The sequence below is a fragment of the Sphaeramia orbicularis genome, chromosome 10 (genome assembly GCF_902148855.1).
Source record: "Sphaeramia orbicularis chromosome 10, fSphaOr1.1, whole genome shotgun sequence".
Classification (NCBI taxonomy): Eukaryota; Metazoa; Chordata; class Actinopteri; order Kurtiformes; family Apogonidae; genus Sphaeramia; species Sphaeramia orbicularis.
Window position 1 is genome coordinate 11,271,040 of NC_043966.1, and position 20,113 is coordinate 11,291,152.

Consider the following 20,113-nt stretch of genomic DNA (forward strand, 5'->3'; position numbering starts at 1 on the left):
TCCTAGATTAATTATCTGGTGCCCTCCCTTTTCTTCAGTTCAGCAGGTACCAGATTTCTTTTTCCAGACAAGGGTGGGTGGCTGTGGCTCAGTTGGTAGAGCGGGTCACCCAATGACCAAAGGGTCGGCGGTTTGAATCCTGGCTCCGACTGTCCACATGTCGAAGTGTGAACCCTGAACCCTAAACCCTTGCTCCCAGTAGGGCCAGACTGCGCCTTGCATAAGTTCAGTCCATTTACCATAACACATTTTCAGTGTAAATATGCCAAATATGCTAAAGGTAGTGAAGAGAAGAAGGTGAAGCACCCTGGGGGCCCTTTGAAGAGAAAAGGTGGCCCTGCAGATGAATGGGAGGAAGTGATTGGCCCTTCACTGAATGCTACTCCAACCACTCAGCTTCCTTTGGTCAGAACAGTCCTTCAAAGGTACAGATCACTGCCATTAGAAGACAGCAAAACCATAGCAAAAGAAATATCTCTAGAAGTTGAGGCAATATGTTCCAACAAAGGCCCACCATAACTGTGTTCTAGCTGTGTGTGATGTGATCAGCCTCTGGAAAGACTGTCAGAACCCTGGCTGATCAAAAACCTTGCCATTTTTTGTTTATTTACTTCTCATGATTTTATAGCAAACAGGAATGAAAAAACAAACCAGTCAAAACTTTGGATTTCGAATTCGGCAGCCTTGCAAGTCAAATTTTCAAACACCCAGTGGCCCACCTAAACAAAAACAAATTTAGCTAAAATTTTGCAGGAATTACTTTTTCACTAAATGGAAAAAAGTTAGACTAGGGACAAGTAAAAAGCAAACACTTTGCAAAAAAATGGGGGGTTTGATGCACCCTAACAGGTATAGTTGTCATTTTTTCTGTTTTCAGGCCTAAAATCAACATAACCATAACACCACATGGCATTTTGACAGAACGAGTCTTTTAAATATCATATATACAATTGAGTAAAATTGAAATTGAAAGTTAGAAAGTTGAAAGATATTGTAGTGACACTGTTGACATAAGAGTGTGATAAATACACACTTGACTCACACACTACGATATACTGAATAAAGAACATATGTTGGAGTCTTGCCAGTGTTTTCTTCAGGAGGAAATGACATCATGTGGAGCAGGTCATGTGATTTGGAATTAACACACTTCCTTCAGAGGTGTTTTTGTAATGCGTTCTCGGACACAGATATAATTTATTTTCCATATAAAATGTAATATATTGCCAAAAAAGAAATATCTGTCATGATTATCTCAACTTTGATAAATAATAAATAAAACAATTTTTGAACAAGCTCATTTTATTATTGTTTAACTAATTAGAACGCGGTGGTTATCAATTTGGACGGTTATTTAGTTGACATTTTAGTATATCTAGTCATTTATTAATTATCTATTAAGACATGATTGTTTCCATAATTGAATAATTATGGAATTTTTAACATGATCATAATGAACATACCCCCCCCCCCATTTAATAAAGATATATGCAAGATATATCCTATGGACTCCAAAAGTCCCTCAATTATATATTGACCCATATTCACTATATGGACAAAAGTATTGGGACACATTGAATTAAGGTATTTCTTTTTTCTAACAGGGGTCTGGGATACAAAACAATAATCACAAATATAATATAGTTTTACATTGTGATAAATATCATTACTTTGGTTAGTTTGGCTTAAATTATCTTTGCTTCCAAAATACCTCAGAGGTGGTTTTTACTCAGCTTCTCTCAGCATTGATTTTTTTTTTTCTTCTCCATGACTGTTTTTAAATGTTCTACCTCTAAATTTCTAAAATACTTTTCATGTTCTGACTGTAAATAATAATTTTCTGCTACAACTAACCATCTACTTTCTTCACACCTCACTGAGGAAGAAAAAAAAATCTCCTGAAATATTGATGTTTATATCTCAAACCAACATCAACAGGAGACCTTATGAGCTGTAACAATACAACATATCTATCCATCCATCTGAATACATGCTCATCAATTCATCCTTATCTATTGATCTACTCATCCATCTGTCTACAATGTATAGCCAACAATCCATCATCCTTCTACGGTTATTTATCCAACTACCTAACTACCCACCCATTTTTCACAATATATAAATGGAATTCAGTACTAAAGGGTAAAAGATAAAGAATACCACATTGAAAAAAAAAAATCCCACATGCAAAAAAAAAAAAGAGAAAAAAACCCTCTCCCTTCTGACAGTTAGAAACTAAAGACTCAGCTGAAGGCCACGACAGTAACCTCGGCCGTTTCCCAGATGAAAGGGACATAAATTGTCTTGGACAACTGGAACAGCGATTGTGAGCAGAAGTGGGTTTCGTGTCAAAACAGCAGCTTGGCAAACTGACAATGCACACTACCCTGAGGTCTACTTCTTATAATTGCAGTCAAATTACTGCCTGAACTGGAATTGTCCAGATTAAAGGATGAGAACCCCTGGTACTGTAACCCTGCAGTGACTCAGTAGACTGGATGTATATTTGATAGTCCATTATGTATGTTTCACTTCCTTCTTGAACATGACGACATGTCCTGCAGCTGCGCGACAAAGACAAACTTCTTGTCCATTTATTGTACTTGGCGATTAAAGCGCCGCTGATTGATGACAGAGCGAGAAATTCATTTAGTTTATTGAATTAATGCAAGAATTAAACATGACGCCTGTTCATCAAAAGCGCGAGCCCACGAGCAGCGAAGGGCCGTCTCCTTCCAAAAATAGCTGAGTAGTGTGGATTCGTTGCAAGCCCTGCACCCCTGTGACTTATTCACTGATTTATTCTGCCATTACGGTGAATGATCGGCCCTTCAAAACTCTCCTCTATTATCTGCAGATGAGATGACGAACCATATTTCATTTTGATTCAAGTATTTATTGCGGTGATTCAGGGTAAAGACCACCTGCCTGTAACCCTAAGAGGCCAACTATTGCAGCCCACATGCACCCACGCACACAAATACACACTCTCGGGTTGTAAATGAGCACTGCTTACCATTCTGAATGTCCAATATGTGGTGTTTGTCCAACATCCACCCTCCCATGTTAGCTGCATCCAGTTCATAGCCTTGTAACACCGCCGTCCTCTTCTCCCAGAGCACCACATCAAGGCAGGACTCGTATTCGTACCCCACCGACACTGAAAGTAATGACGAGAAGACGCCTATGGTGAGCAAGGTTGTAACCTCCTTACCTGACTTTTATGGCTGCAATGAGGCTTGCAGTCTGAGACATTCAGAACACGTCGTGGCTGTTTTCTGTATTTGCTGGTTCTGCTTTCTCTTTGACTATGTAATTTTCTCCAGCTGGGATGATTTTAGAAGACCCGTGGGGATTCTGTGTCTAACCTAGCACAGTTTGTATTTTATGCACTCTCCGCTCATTTGTCTGTTTTATCTTGTGTAAATGCAAATAAGCCATAACTTGAAATAGTGTGTAAAGTGGCATGAATTATTTAAACAATAAAGACTCAGATGGAGCACATTATAGTTATATCATAGATGCTGTGATATGGTCAAAGCTATGAGATGCCAGTGACTCCAGGACAGTGAGGCTATTTCTTTGTATATATATGAGTGGAAATGATAAGACCTGTGTAATTTAAAACACAATTTGAAGATTAGAGGACTGAGGACTCCATTTACATGATCCAAAATCCAAGCAGCATTAATAGAAATGCTATCTATTGCAATATGTAACACTATTTTGGACTAAATTATCACAGAAATCTTTAAAACACAAATAAGAAAACATTACATTTGTGGGACGTATACATATGGAGGTTGGTAGTGGTAATATTCTGCATACATTTACAGTGGACATAATTATTCTACCACTGCGACAACGAAGTGAAAAGCTCAGTAAAACATGAAACAATTTAAAAGGAGGTACAAAGACACAATTTTTAAGAGGTACAGGGATGAGGGAGGTGTTGGGTAGCACTGGGTGTTATAAAGATGTAGAAGCATGTGGTATGTGTATGTGTGTGTGTGTGTGTGTGTATATATATATATATATATATATCTCAGTTTATGTATATGTATGTACATATACATAAACTGAGATATCGTAGAATGTTTATGGCTCTATATTTGAGTTTAAGTTGCTAAGGCCTAGTCAATTAGGGGCCAGATTATGTTAGAGCCATTTTTTGTGCTTCAGTTAAAAATTCATATGTATATTTATATTTGATTTGTTATTAATCATTTATGGAAATTATATGAATGTTGAGTAATAATAGCATCAGTCTTGACATCATTGTGTAATGCAATCCTATTGACTGCTAAGATTATTAAAACATAAAGAAAGAGAAGCAGAACCAGAAGCCTGGAGCCCAGGAGCGTCGCAGTCTTTTGACCGTCATGTAACTTCATTTAGGAATTCATCTTTTGTTTGTATCAATTTAAGTTTTAAGTAAAGACAAGAAACAGAAAAGTTTGGATTCCAGACCCTTTGTTTACTGATACGTGTTGCGTACAGAAGAACTCCGAGGTCCACGGCTAGTGAGTTAACACGCTGCGCTCACAATATGTGTTATTGTATTATGTGTTTATAAAAATTATATTATATTTGTTCGTAATAATATAAAGCCAGAAACAAAATTATTTAACAGTAAGTATCAGGCATTAGAGTATAGATATGTTTAAACTAGGAAGGTTATTATTATTAATTATTTAAGGAGAATGGGTGGGAGTTTATAAATTATACTTCTTCTCACTCTTTTTCGAATATGCATTGTATGTCTTATGTTAATGTTTTGTTTGTTTGCCTTCTTTTTGACGTTCATATTCGAAATAAATACATCAATCAAATTGACAAAAACAAAAAAGTGTCTTCATAAAAAAATAAGCTGCATAAAAAAAACAATAAGTAATGTACGCATTAAAAACGTCTGATTTGAAGGACTATTGTACTGAATTTCTAAAGAAAATCACTTCATAGCTGAATATTCCTCTTTAATACATGTTTAATCTTTAACATTTGTAAGTATGTAACGACTGTCGGGTCTAATATCTTATTTCAGATGTGTTGACTTGTGGATGTGAGGTTATGAGGTCTAATGAATCCAAACGTTGATATTTAATGAATTTAAATATTAATCTGTCTAATGTAGGCTTTTACATGTGTATATTTATAGGTTGTTCCCAGTTAAGTTTAAGGTCAAAACTAATGAGACTAATGATAGAATGAGCAATAAAAGGGCACAATTAAGATATTCTATGTTTAATTCAAAGGAACTGCATCATTATTATTGGTTTTTATTGTTACTACTGACTCCTTTGCGGGATTTTTTTCAGGCCACTGCCTCTTAAGCAATATTTTTTAGTCACCGACTGTTCTGCTGCTGAGATATCATACATGCAAAACAAAGAAGTCAGCAAAAGAACAGTGGCCTTCAAAAATGCACCACTGAGGGATTTCACAATTTCACACCACCTGCTAAATCTTTATTGCACATGGTAACAGAAGCAGCCCCTGAATAAATAATCCTCAATTTGAAAAAAATAAAATCAATCTTCTAAAGTTCAACTAAGGTTCATTGCCTGAAGGCACCGAAAGGAACCGACGCTGAACTTATGCTTACACAACAGCGTTCATACGGCAGCGTCTCAGCAGGTACTCACCCACAGCTTCTGCCAGGCCGTAGACCTTCTGATTGTAGGCGTCTGTTTTATCCCAGATGAAAGTGTAGGAGAGGTCAGGGAAGGCAGGGAAAGACTTCTGGAACTGTCGGCCCATGACGGCCACCATCAGGTGGACCTTCATCAGGCCAAAGGGGAGGCGGTCCAGGGTCAGGAGCACCTTGAGGATGGGCTTGTAGCCAGCTGCCCTGGAGCTCAGGTAGACCAGGTTGAGGTCGCTGCCTGGTATGGCCACTTGCTCATGGAGGACCTGCGTTTTTAATTACCAGTCAGAGGAGTGTTTCATACACAGTGCAGAGTCCAGATTTAAGTAACAACATCTGTCAAACACAGCAGAGGACTTTATATTGTATTAAGTGTTGCTGTAAAATCATTTATTATATGATTTATTGCACTTTTAACAATAGGGATTTCAGTTCTCACACCTTTTATTGTCATTTAAGAGAAATTTGGGTTGCTGCCAGGTTTGTGCAGCACAAAGCCTCACAGTTTTATATTCTATTCAAGGCAGGAAAACATTATTAAAGTGCTAAAATATTAAAAAATAAGGTCTTGTTCTGAGCCTCAGAGAACATTGGTCTAAATGCAAATTAACTCCAAAGGCAGCAAATTAATGCTTTATTATTTGAGGCAGAGGAAAAACACTGATATTAGAAAACCACAGCTCTAATACCTGAAAATTCTTTCATTTTCATTTTTCTTTGTAGTCGTCAGCTCTTGGCCAGGTTTCACTTCAGAATCATTCAACACCAAAGCCTGAAGTGTACAGATTTAAACACTACCCAAATATATCACAGATCATTTTTTTTTCTGCAGAGTCACATTTTCTATTTAGGGATTTTAGACTCTGATTTGGGCCAAATGGATACAAACCAAATCCTGAGGCGTGCAACCTCCGTGCAATGCGCCGTCAGAATTTATCAGTGTTGCTGTGAGACAATTTATGGCTTAACATTTGGGGAGTCACCTCAGTTCAATCAGAGCTCAAAGGCACAGTCAAAGGCAAATTTGACCGTTAAAAATAAGTGAGAGAAGCCACAGTAAAAGACAGATAACATGGCTTCATCATTACTCCGCCTGTGTTTTCTCGACAATGCTCTCTTGTAACGTTGAGATCAAATGTGGGTCAAATTGAAGTCATTTAAAACAGTCAGATATGAGCAGAAATGTGGAAGCGACCATAAAAAGAAGTCTTTTAAAATGTCGTAGGGTCACCTCTGCAGCGGCGGCCTCACCTGGGTCTCGGGGATGATGGGACTGTCCTCTGGAGAGGTCTTGTAGAGGGTGGAAAGGGGCGTGGCCAGGATTAGCGGATTGGGTCTAATTAGGCCTGTAAGGTAGCAGCTGGGAATGTCATTCTCTTCGCGCTTCATCACGACGGTGTCCATCACGTGAAAAACGTTCCAGGGCAGCCACACGGTGCGGTGTAGCGTGGGGAACGGAGCACGCTCATAACTCAGCGTCAGAGAAGCTCCGCCATTGGCCAGAAGGTCAAACCTTAACACATTACAATGAAGTGAGAACAAGGGGATGACAGAGAGACGGCTATAACCTCATTCAGGTGTACGATTAGCAGAAAGTATATTCACCAGTATGTGCAGAACCACTGGGAGATTACAGTGTATTATGATTGTAATCTTATTTACATTGGAGATCATCACTATTGGCAACCATCACTGTATTTCCTAATATTATCAGATATTTTTCAGTAGTCAACCCCCTAGTCTAATTGTATTTGCAGAAACAGAACTAAAAACACCTACAGTATGTGCACAGTCCAGTCTATGGAGCAGGTCAAAGGTAAAACCCACCAATGTGAGCTTGTCTGATATTCATATCATACTTCTTACTTGTTACACATGGTTTATTATTATAAGGAATAACGGTCAAATCTGTGAAAATAAGGCTTGGGTTGTATGGAACTGGAATCTCCAAAGTGCATGGTAATAAAGTAAACATTTATTTCCAGACTAAGCTGTATAATGCTTTTTCAATGGAACAGAGAACTATCAAGTATATTCCCTCTGTATCCCCTTATATTATTATCATTCACTGAATCTAATTTATTACTTTTGTTTAACCGGGCATGGGGTAAGAAGACACTTTATGGTTGAATTTGGTTTTGAGTCTTGAGTCTTGGGACTTTTCTCTGGTGAACTGGTTTTAATTAGTACGACATTACTCAGGGAAAAGTTACTGGTTTGGAAATGAAGGGCGAGTCTTTGAAGTGCTGCTCTATATATTCTGCAGGCTCTACTACCCAGGGGGTAAAGCATCTGTGTGGTGACATTGCGTGCATTCACATGCACAAAGACACACAACCTCACAGATTCAGACACTTATGCACATCGCTCACACGCACATCCACACCCAAACCGACACACACGCGCCCAAACACACACATGGACACATGCGCCAACAGCCAAGCTGTGCAGCTGACCTAAAACAGCTTCCTTCTCGAGCTCTCTCCACTTTGGGCAGTGAGGAGCTCACAGCTGCAAGAGGCCAGGCTTTGATGCTGCACCCCCTTCTTAACACACTGAGCGGATCTGTTGGCTAACCAAGTGTGATTATCCCCGACCATTTATCACGCTCCTTGTCAGAAGAGTTACAGGGTGGAATATCTGAAGAAATCAGCTAATCCTCAACTATGTGAGCACCCAAGGATTGTGCTTCATAACAACAGCTGTACAATTCTGTGCCACTCATAAGCCTTTTATTCCTCACTGGCAACACATAAACACAATGTGTATCTGCTGAATTTGAATGAAGGCCTGACTCACTATCTGCAACAAGCATTTGCAAAATAAAGCCCGCACCTGAAGTGAACCCCCCCTCTAAAATATGTGACATACGTTTGTCTTGTATGTATTTGCACTCCCATTATTAAAGACCTGTCTGCGGTAATAGCAGGAGAAGGTCAGACAGTAATCCCATGTTTTACTACACCGCGGGCAGATTGATTCTACCCTTGCTGATTCAATGCATTTTAAACAGCCTGGTTCAAAATGGCCTCCACCACTGTGACATTTGCATGAGGAATTGTTCTAGGGCACAATGTGCTGCTTTTTCGATTTGTTTTGAGTGCATTTTGGATAAGGGCCAGTGCAAATCCCCCTCACTTTTGGACAGCTTTCTTCATTTGTCCATTCTGGTCTGGGGATAGAAGTGTGTGCCACAAATAAAATATTTACAAGGGCAAAGGTTGAATCTAAGTGTTGAGGTGCCTGTGACAAAAGTGCTCGTGTTTATTTGGACATGGAAATGAATGTTGATAAATGCAGGTGGATCGCTGTGTGTGTGTGCATGTATTTGCTGCACCTACTGATGCAAGTGTTTGTACAGAGAGACTCTCTTACATGCCGTCTTGCCGTGTGATGGTGTAGCCGTACTCCGGGTAGTGCAGAAAAGACACGTTGACTCCAATCAGCGGTGTCCCATCTCCCGTGAGGACCTGACCCCGGATGACTGATGCCAGGCTGTGTGGACAAACAAACACAAAAAGGGCTGAATAAACAAATAATGCCAGCAGGCGTCAACAAGCCACCGCAGCATCAGCGCCATGAAAAACTGTCATCCCTTTACAAACGGCACAAGGAAGGACTTATGATTTACCGACCTATAGGAATGCACACACGTCACTGGTAGTTACTCATGGAACGGCCACTTTACAGAGCACCTCTCTGTCTCTGTTTACTCCATTTAAAAGCCCATAATTCAGGGCAATGAGGTATCGCAGACAGACAGGACTTCAGATTTTGCAGCGTCTTGCACTTGTATTGCAGCATTTGTATTCTGTGAGGAAACATGAATGGATGATTTTTTTGTTCAGAATTGAGCTCTCTTTCTATTAAAAATGCTGTTATGCAGAGAAAAGATGTGACACAGAAAGTCATGTTTAGCTCTTAGGGCGATTTAATTTACCAGCACATAAAACTGCATACAAAACTGAGTGCATCAAAGCCAGTCCAAAACACACAGCAGATTATGTGACTGAGATTCACAGTAAAAAAAAAATGCTAAGTTAAGTCAACTAACTGAATTAAATGTACTATACAGTCAACAATGGGCATGTCAGACTTAATCACAGTTAAACACTCACAGTTTTATAACCCTGACCTCAATAAATTAAGAGTACTAGAATTTCAGTCTTGTAATTGTACAGCACAGACACTTCATATCTATATCTAGACAGAGTTGGATCTTTTACTATGTTCACATCACAGTTGGTATATGAAGATGGGTGACATGATTTGGCCCTGAGCCATTTTTGATTTTAGTTTAGAAACTAAAAAAGTATATGCAGTATAGTGTAGTATAGTGTAGTTTAGTATAGTATAGTATATGCAGTATAGTATAGTGTAGTGTAGTGTAGTGCAGTGTAGTATAGTGTAGTTTAGTATAGTATAGTATATGCAGTATAGTATAGTGTAGTGTAGTATATGCAGTATAGTGTAGTGTAGTGTAGTGTAGTATATGCAGTATAGTATAGTATAGTATATGCAGTATAGTATATTATATTATATTACAGTGTAGAGCAGTGCAGTGTAGTTTAGTATAGTATAGTATATGCAGTATAGTATAGTGTAGTGTAGTATATGCAGTATAGTATAGTATAGTGTAGTGTAGTGTAATATATGCAGTATAGTATAGTGTAATATGTGCAGTATAGTACAGTGTAGTATATGCAGTATAGTATAGTACAGTATAGTGTAGTATATGTAGTATAGTATAGTACAGTATAGTGTAGTATATGCAGTATAGTATAGTTTAGTGTAGTGTAGTATATGCAGTATAGTGTAGTATAGTATAGTACATGCAGTATAGTATAGTGTAGTATATGCAGTATAGTATAATGTAGTACAGTATAGTATAGTGTAGTATATGCAGTATAGTATAGTATAGTACAGTATAGGGTAGTATAGTATAGTGTAGTATATGCAGTATAATATAGTATAGTATAATATAGTACAGTATAGTGTAGGATAAGACAGGATAGGATAGGATAGGATAGGATAGTGTAGTTTATGCAGTATAGTATAGTATAGTGTAGTGTAGTATATGCAGTATAGTATAGTATAGTATAATATAGTACAGTATAGTGTAGGATAAGACAGGATAGGATAGGATAGGATAGTGTAGTTTATGCAGTATAGTATAGTATAGTGTAGTGTAGTATATGCAGTATAGTATAGTACAGTATAGGGTAGTATAGTATAGTGTAGTGTAGTATATGCAGTATAATATAGTATAGTATAATATAGTACAGTATAGTGTAGGATAAGACAGGATAGGATAGGATAGGATAGTGTAGTTTATGCAGTATAGTATAGTATAGTGTAGTGTAGTATATGCAGTATAGTATAGTGTAGTATAATATAGGATAGTATAGTATAGTGTAGCGTAGTATATGCAATATAGTATAGTATAGGATAGGATAGGATAGGATAGTATAATATAGGATAGTGGTGATGTCCCAATCTGAATTTTTTTATGATTAGTTTTGCTGATATTGATCCAATACCAATACTTTTTACTATGAAATTTTGATTTAAATTTGGAATCATTATTTATAGGTTATTATGCTATTATTTTTCTTGAGAACACAACTGGGCTGAATGTAGAACATGAACTAAAACAAGTACGACACCTTTGACTCTTAATAACTTTAGTATAATTTTTGCACTTTCCAAATTCATACTGTGGGATAAATTAAAACCTTTGATGGGTTGGTTTTATTTGCCACCGACTATAGCGCATCTATGGACAGGTCCATCCAGGGATTATATGAGGGTGGAGGGGGGGTGATGGGTACATACCTCACAATGAGTACGTGGAGACCATACGACCGTACAAACTGAAAGTGAAACTTAAGATGCTTTACTAATTTCTCTAAGTCTCCCGCATTTTCCTTTTCCCACCTTCGGAAAGTGAGGATTGGCCCAGATTGACCCGATCTTGTGACTAAATCCAATCGGATCCTCTAAAAACATGCCAGATCGGCAGCCGAATCAGGACATCCCTATAGTATAGTAGACAAAAACAAAAACATCCCTACCTGGATTTAACTCATCAAATAGGTAAGAGCCTTCCATTGGATAATTGCTACGGTGTTCAATATCTTACATCGGCAACAAGTTCAACAACCATTAGTTTGCTAGAGGACATAAAGACTGGACTGTGTTTTAATGGAAGAAAGGTCATGTGGTCTGATGAGTCCAGAGTGACATATTCCAAGATGACACGAGGATTCATCAGGATCAGATTATTAACCCTTTATCGGGCAAGTGACTATTTTTGGTAATTTATGCACACATTACATGACAGTGACAGCAACAGTTACAGTGAGGACAGTGAGTCAACAATCTCAGGTCCAATGTGGTCTCCAGGGTCTGTAAGGTCCACCTCTGCATTAACAGTGAGTGGACCTGCTTTGTTAGGTACCATGAAGTAATGGTACTAATGTAAGGAATGGTGTTCAAAGGGATCATGTGGGTGTGGACAGGGGTCTGGATCAGCACTTATGTTGGTCTAATGTTAGAAAATTCATGTTCTTTTCTCCTTACATGTGTTTTTCTTGTATTCTTTTTTATGTTGTTTTTTTTTTTTTGCCACTTATGGGTAAGAAACCAAATATGGTAACTTCACTGACTTTGATTTTCTACATAACCGTAACATTTTTTTTGAAAAACTGCACAAAAATAATTGAGTTTTTTATGTCTTTAAATAACACACAATGGTTGGAATTCTGAATTTCAGAGTATTTCTATGACTGAACTATAAAGAGTGGGTCATGAGTGTGAGACACCACAGAGTCCGGACCTGAACCCTATTAACTCTTTCGGTGCCAGACAGTTAAGGGGCTAATAAGCCTTAAAAGTGCCACAGAATTTGGCCGTTTTTCAGTATTTCGCGTCGTTTTTATAATCGAAGTCTGAATCGTCATCAGAACTCATTTTCTAGCAGATGGGACTGTTTTGACAGATCGCTGTGTTTACAATATTACTACAAAATGGCCATCTAATTTGCATATGATTTCATTCATAAATTCATTCATAAAATTTCCCAAGCAGAAAACGAAACGCGAGCTCTTCCTTGGTCAAAAACCGCTCGGTAACATCCGACCGATTGCTACTTAGATTCAAAACGCACCGGACGCAGCCGATTCATTATTGATCGTAATTTGCAAGAAGATTTGAAAGAACGTCATCGAAATGTGAGAAAGAAATGGGGGTGGATGGTTTGTTTGTACACAAATATGGCGTGTTCTCCAAAGCCGAGCTGATCGGCCCGTGGCACTTTAAAGGTTGTATTCGTAAAGCCGATTTAATCGGCCCATGGCACTGAAAGAGTTAAAGATCTTTGGGATGTGATGGAGAAGACTTAACACAGCAGTCTGACTCTCCATAATTAATACAAGATATGTGGAAAGGAATTAATGCAACTCTGGACGGATTGAGACATTACTTAAGCGTCGCACGACATAAATGATGCTAGGACAAAAAGAATCTGATAATCAAAGCTATAAATGCAGTCCGACAAAATATTGCTTGTGTGACTTTTTGCGGCCGATAAATGGCTGATATCTGTCGTTTAACTCACTTTAATCAGGCTGGTCTGTGTTCAAGTCATCATCATTATGGTCTGATGGATTTGTTATTGACGAGGGCGTATGAATCAGGAAGTGGCCAAACTGGATCACAGAAGCAACACAGGGCAGTTCCCCTAACCATGACGTAGCGTTGTACTGTCCATCTTTGTCGACAATCTATGGATCACAGTCTCAGCCAATAAAAACCGAGTCGAATAGAATGCAATCGTGTTGGATGACAATTGCAGCAGATGTCATAATGCTCCAGCTACACTAACACACATGTTTTGGTCAATTTTATTCATAATAACATTGAAAGACATTTTATGTTGTTTTGGAGGAATGTATTGTTTGGCCTATTTGAAAGTAGCTTGCTCAAAAGTGAATCTTTACACCTGATAAATCTTTTAATTTTAATGTAAAAATTTCATTCATTGTTGTAAATACTCAGCAAAAAAGCCATGCTTCACTGCATTCTATAATAATTTCAAACGATGCATTTTCTCAATTAAGTACTCTGAAAAGCTGTACTTGAAATCTGTACTTCCCTTAACCCTTTCATGCACAAATTATGAGAACCTTAATCAAAATTTTTTCCTGAGTGTTTTTATTCTTCTTCAGGCATGAAAAAAACAATGCGATTGAAAATTTTCTTCTGAAAAATAAATTTAAAAAAAAAAAAAGTAATTTAAAAAATTTTAAAAAATACATTAAAAAAAAATGAATAATGAAAAAAAATAAATTCTTATGGACCTATTTTTCATGAAGTTGCAAAAAAGTCCACTCAGCTGGACACCACACATTTAATTTTTGACGCACAGAAACATGTATTTACTGATAAATTGTGTGAAAACTATGGGGAGGGCTTTGTGATTCTGGAGGTTTATGCTCAGAAGAGATCTACAAAATGTTACCAATTCCTGTCAGAAAAGATATGTAGTGTCTTAAAACTTTAATAAAGATATGTGTGGAAAAAAAACAAAACAACGAAAACAACAAAATCCGTGAATATAGAAGAGAAAAGCTGTAGAGTAGCTGTCCACTGTAGTGACCAGTATGCATGAAAGGGTTAATATATTCATCTGAACTCTGACACCCCTAGTATAAACTGGCATACTTCTTTCTCTTCTTCCTATCTTTCCTATCCTCTTTTTCTTTTATCCTTTCTTTCTATACATGATTATAATTAAGCACTTACATCACAGGTGTCAAACATGCGGCCCGGGGGCCAAATCTGGCCCGCCAAACGATCCAATCTGGCCCGTGGGATGAAAGTGCAAAAATTAACCAGAACAGTCCAGGTTGTCCAAATCATTTTGGTTCAGGTTCCACATACAGACCAATGTGATCTCCAGTAAAAAATAACAACACAATAACCCGTAAATAATGACAACGACAATTTTCTTTGTGAAAAAATTATGTGGAAAAAAAATTAAGTGAAAAAAAATAACATTACACTATGAAAATATTAACATTTACAAAACTATTCTTTCACAATAAAATGCAAATAAATACATAAATAAAAACAAAGACGAACAACCCAAAATGTGCAATTTGAACAATATTCTGCCTGTTAGTAAATGTTTTTGTGCATTCATGGATCCACTGTGATCTGTAGTTGTGTTAATAATAAGAGATGTAACATTGTAGAAATTGTTCAAATTTTAGTTCCAAACTCCAAAATTTTAACAATATTCTGCCAGTTACCAAATGTTTATGTAACATTGTGTGTAATGTACATGTATAAATAATAAGTCGAGGCATAATATTGCTAAAATTGCACTAATTTGTCAAATGAAATTTCTGTTTTTTCAGGTTATTCACATCTTTTTTGTAAAATGTAAATATTTTCATAATTTAATTGGGGGGTTTTTTGTACTAAAACAAAAATAAAAACTTGGATTTGTCATTATTTATAGGTCATTAAGTCATTATTTTACTCGTCTGGCCCGCTTGAGATCAAATTGGGCTAAATATGGCCCCTGAACCAAAATGAGTTTGACACCCATGACTTATATAATGTCTTCTATTGCAAATACTTTTTTTTGTATATTTGATTTGGAAAAAAAGCTATTTTTGTATTGTAAACTGTGCTGTTCTTAAAAAAAAAAAAAAACAGAACAAAACATGTTTTGGCCTTCCCTCTCTGACTACTGGTCAACAGTTTTTAGTATTCTATCACAGGCACTGAACCTTAACCTGCAACCTAACGCCTATTCTGCTATTTTTAGAATAGCACCACCTGACCAGCAGATTATCAACTACAAAAGCACTCAGAGAGCGCAGACCTCCGCCAAGGCAGATCAGTGTCAAAAACCTCTTTGACTCTACCTGGGACCCAGTAATGTCCTTTAGTAACACACTAAAAACTGTCCCTGATAACTCTTGAACTCATGAGATTTAAGCTAGGTCATCATCGTTACGCAGCCCAACACAACCTCATCTGCTCTCAAATCTCTCTCTCTCATTTTCTTTTTGTTTAATTATTTATGCCTGATGAGTGTCATACCTACTAATCTTATTGCTTTTATTTGTTTATTTATTCATTTAATCTCAGATTGGGATGCATTACCCGGGACTTTGTAGGGTGGGGGGAGAGATGGGGTGGTTATTGTATGTGGGTGCGTCTATGAAACTGGTCCTAAAAACAGGACATGGGGGTTAAAAATTCAAACCAGATGTAGACTAATGTTATGAAGCAAGTTTGGAAGCACTTTGGGTCTATTTTAAAAATAAATACTTACTGGGATAAAAGAGAAACTATTTTTCAGATAAAACACATTTTTATAATATTTTACATTCTATTTAATACAAAAATCTGCATGTAACACAGTCAAAAGGACATGAAAATTACGCGCTACTATTTTTTAAAATATCTCTTTATTCTCTCACAGGTACATTTTGGGAATTGAACTAATTATGCAAGGCAGAGTGTTTCAAAAAAATGACTGCTGTTGCAAAATCGTTTGCGATTTATATGCCTTTAACTAGGCAGGTTCTGCATGTAACGCAAGTGGACACAATGGGTTACACACCAAACCTGGAATGAGACTGAGATTCATGAAAAACCCACATGTCTGGATTAGAAAAACCACTAGGATCATCAAATTTAGCACAGTGTCTTTATTTATCGTGGTATATAAGAGCATTTATAGCCATGTTTTCAAAATAAAACGCTCTGACACCTAGGTAGTTTTTCCTGTCCCAATATTGATCCTATTTTTGGCCCAAATATTTTATTAAAAATTCATTAATTATGGGATGGCTCAGAGCAAGAGGATAATTTATTTGCATTTATCTGAGGTCATCATTAGATACATCCTGGGGGGAAATATGTCTACATTTCTCTTTTATTATTGGGTCTAAAAAAGCTGGTAACATACCAGGTACCAAAATGTACCCAGTTTCATAGAAGCACCCAGATATGTTATGTGGATCTAATCCAAAAGTATTGTTTTTTTCTTGTATGACTCACTTTTTTTTTTAACCTTGATTCCAATAAAAAAAAAAAAAAATGTTGGAAAAGAAAAAAAGGAATACAATCGTGTCATGTCATATGGATGTTGCTGGAAAGAAGCTACAGATTCTAAAAACATGGATGATTCCCACACACTTTCAACCCAAGCAGAACAAAAGACTAACACAATCAGCACAGTTTCAATCAAATATGCAGCTACGCAGTCAAATGTGAAATATGGTCACGGTTTCCCCTTTTGTCCCAGAGTTATGGCATTGAATAATGACCAGAAAAGTATTTTTGCAGAACATTATAACGTTAACCTTTTGGAAATAAAATGCCATCACTTCATCATTTTGCAGTTTAAGAAATATGTGTGAATTTTAATCATAATTAGTATGTGAGTTCTAGAGTTAGGGCCAGAAGAGTGATTTGTAAAGTGACAGTGACCATGACCTTTGGCACAGTCGTCCATTTGGACTCAAGGATGAACTGATTAGAACGTGGTGATCAAATTTGGTATTCCTGAGATATCACACTGATGAGAATACGGCAGACGACTCCAAAACAGCTGTCGTCAGCACCGAGGCATACAAATTAAGGACTCAGGGTGTGATCAAAACACGATTGTTCTTGCGATTACTTTTTCTTCAGTGTCATGCCCATGTTTTGTGCTTGCTAGCATGATAAATGTCTGTGGCAATGGCTGTAATGAAAGATATATCAACAAGGACTGTTTTAAAAGGAGCTCTTCACCTTTAACAAATATCGTCTTGATGGGAGACGATGCAAAGCTCAGTGGATGATGTGTCTAGAGGCCCTTTATAGGTATTCAGAACAACAAAATGTGGCGCCACAGGCAAACTGTCATGTGGGAAAAAATGAAAAGTGGCTGAAAAAGATATGCAATACCACAATGCAATAGAACTGCAAGTGTACTTTCAAGAGGTGATGTCAAACTTGAGGGAAAAAATGTGCAGTTTTAGTTCAAGAAATAGTGAAAAGTCAGAATGTGGAGGGTTTTTGTTGGTTTACAAGGGAAAAAAAAACACATCTTGTTCTTAAAAAATGTGAGTTTTCATAAAAAAAGAAGCTGGAAGAACTAATGTGAATATTAGAGTGTTGGAAAAAAGTTTCTGAACACCCCATGTATTTGTGATCCAAACCCTGTGATCCCTTCTGCACATGCTCAGTTCCATCCATGTCATAACTGGGTGTTTCAGTGTACATAATGGAAGAAATCACGGCACAATTGCAATTGAAAAAGGATATTTTTATGCGTAGGCCAGACCCCATTTTAACATCACAAATTTCTGGCGACCCCAGACATTCAAAACTGGGACTTTTTTTTTTTTTTTTGGCTAAAATTAATTTGTTTTTGATCATGTAAAAGTTTGCTATAGTATGTTGAAAATAAACATTAATTTTAGATGACATTTAGTCTATATAATGTATATTATTATGGACAGAGGCAGAAAAGCCAGGTGTAGATTACTGCACAAAGTGAGAATTTGATTTTCCTTGGTCAGGATATGTACAGTCAGTCCAGCTTGGATTTCCAAGGCTGACAATTAATACTGAATAAACAAGAACTCAAACTATGAATTATGAAAGAGCTGCAGCATCTGAAACCGACCACAATGAACATTTGACAGATAAACAGAACCACAGTGCTTCAGTTTCAGCTTCAGTGTTTGTCATGTCTTTTATGTATTGTGATCGTCTCTCTCAAGTCACCGTATATTTTTTTATTAGTAAGTTTTAATTTTTATTTCTATCAATTACTAAAAATTTCAGGCGACGCCACGTGGGGTCCCCAACCCCAAGATTGAAAAACACTGGCATGGGTGGACATATGTGTCGCAATATCTGTTGGACAAGCAGAATATCTACATACAAGTTTGTCTGTTTGTTTGTTTTTCGGGGCGGTTCTTCCCCTTTCATTTTCTTCCTTTCCTACTTGGAAATTAACTGGTACAGTAACAAACCATGTTAAATGAGCTTTGTTGTCAAGGAGTATTCATGATTGTATGTGACCAGTGTTTGACCTTGATGATTAATAAATTTAGTCCCCCCCCCCAAAAAAAAAAAAAAAAAAAATGCTGTATCTGCAAGACAATGAAACATCCATGGCATGACATGTTGAAACTTGATCTGTTATTCTTTATTGTTCAAAAAAAAAAAAAAAATTGCATTTGTTTGAGTCGGTCTGATGCAAAAAAGATTCCCCCGCAAATATATCACGATTAATATTTGAAATGGAGTCAAATTTTAAGGCTGTCTGAAAACTTTTCTCCACTACTGTATTTTTTTTCCCCACATACGTTGTTCCTCACACCTGGTTGCAGCCTAATATAACCCACCTATTACTGACCGAAGAGAGCAGTGCCATCAGAGCAGGTGGTGGTGATGGTGGGTGGGTGGTAGAGGGGGGGCGGGGGGGTTAAATGCTTCACTTAAGGGCATCTCTATGGTAGTTAGTCCTGCATGGAAGAGCATTACTCATTCACTTTCTCCTCCCAGATTGTCCCTGCTGGCAAATGGATTTGCTCCTGGTCAAAAGGCGCTGCACCTCCAGCACCTCCTCCCCGGCTTTCAGCTAAAAAACGGTATTTTCGTTGGCATTTTTGCCTCATAAATCACACACATGGTAGGTTCATACATGATTAAAGCCGCAGATATCCCCGGCGATTATTTAAAATGACTGCGGGGCCTTCAGGTAAAACTTGACTCATTTCGGGGTCCCTGCCTCTCAATCCTATATTACTAAGCATGAAGTCATTCGTTGAGTCTTTGTTTGGAGGTATGAGTGGAAGACGATGTGATATTTCTCCATCAACATTTAATCATTTCACCACTTCTCAAGCAAAGGGCTGAATTTTAAAAGCGTCCCTGCTGCATTTGTCACCAGTGGGCAACGGATGTCTCATTTTGCTTCCTTATCTCTGGGTCATTACGTATATGAGACGGGGATGATCAACAGCTTTAGCCTCTCTTACTTCCCTTCCGCTACACGCCCGGCACAACCATCTCCCATCCTTTATTTACCGGCTCAAGAAACAAGGCCACTTAAGAGCCCGGCGAAGGTTCACTCTTTCTTCCCCGTGTCTTTATTAATCTTACGAGAGGCAGACGGATGCTACAACCCCAAACAAACGCCAAGTCACACCACCTGCTGAAACCCCCAGAAATGAATCATATAATTTATGCGTTCTTATCTGTCATTGTCTCACACCGGCTGTAGAAAAACACCATCTGAAAACCCAATGGGAGACTTGCGTGGGGACATGCGATACGGCTGGGGGACCAGAGGGAGGAAAAAAAAAAAAAAAACACTAAACCACAACACATGTTTTATTCTCTGTGCAATACGAGGGACAAGTTTACTGCCGAGTTCTGAAA

The 20,113-nt window shown here is 37.6% G+C and overlaps 1 protein-coding gene across 1 annotated transcript in view; it reads right to left on the bottom strand.

Annotated features, from left to right (window-relative positions):
- Positions 1-20,113, bottom strand: part of LOC115426935 (teneurin-3) — a 244,088-nt gene that overhangs the window by 44,509 nt on the left and 179,466 nt on the right. The window contains exons 17-20 of the mRNA XM_030145210.1: positions 9,023-9,142; positions 6,899-7,160; positions 5,646-5,913; positions 3,017-3,160 (exon numbers count right to left, since the gene is read on the bottom strand). Of these exons, the coding sequence (XP_030001070.1) occupies positions 3,017-3,160; positions 5,646-5,913; positions 6,899-7,160; positions 9,023-9,142 (794 nt within the window). The remainder of the gene's footprint in view (positions 1-3,016; positions 3,161-5,645; positions 5,914-6,898; positions 7,161-9,022; positions 9,143-20,113) is intronic.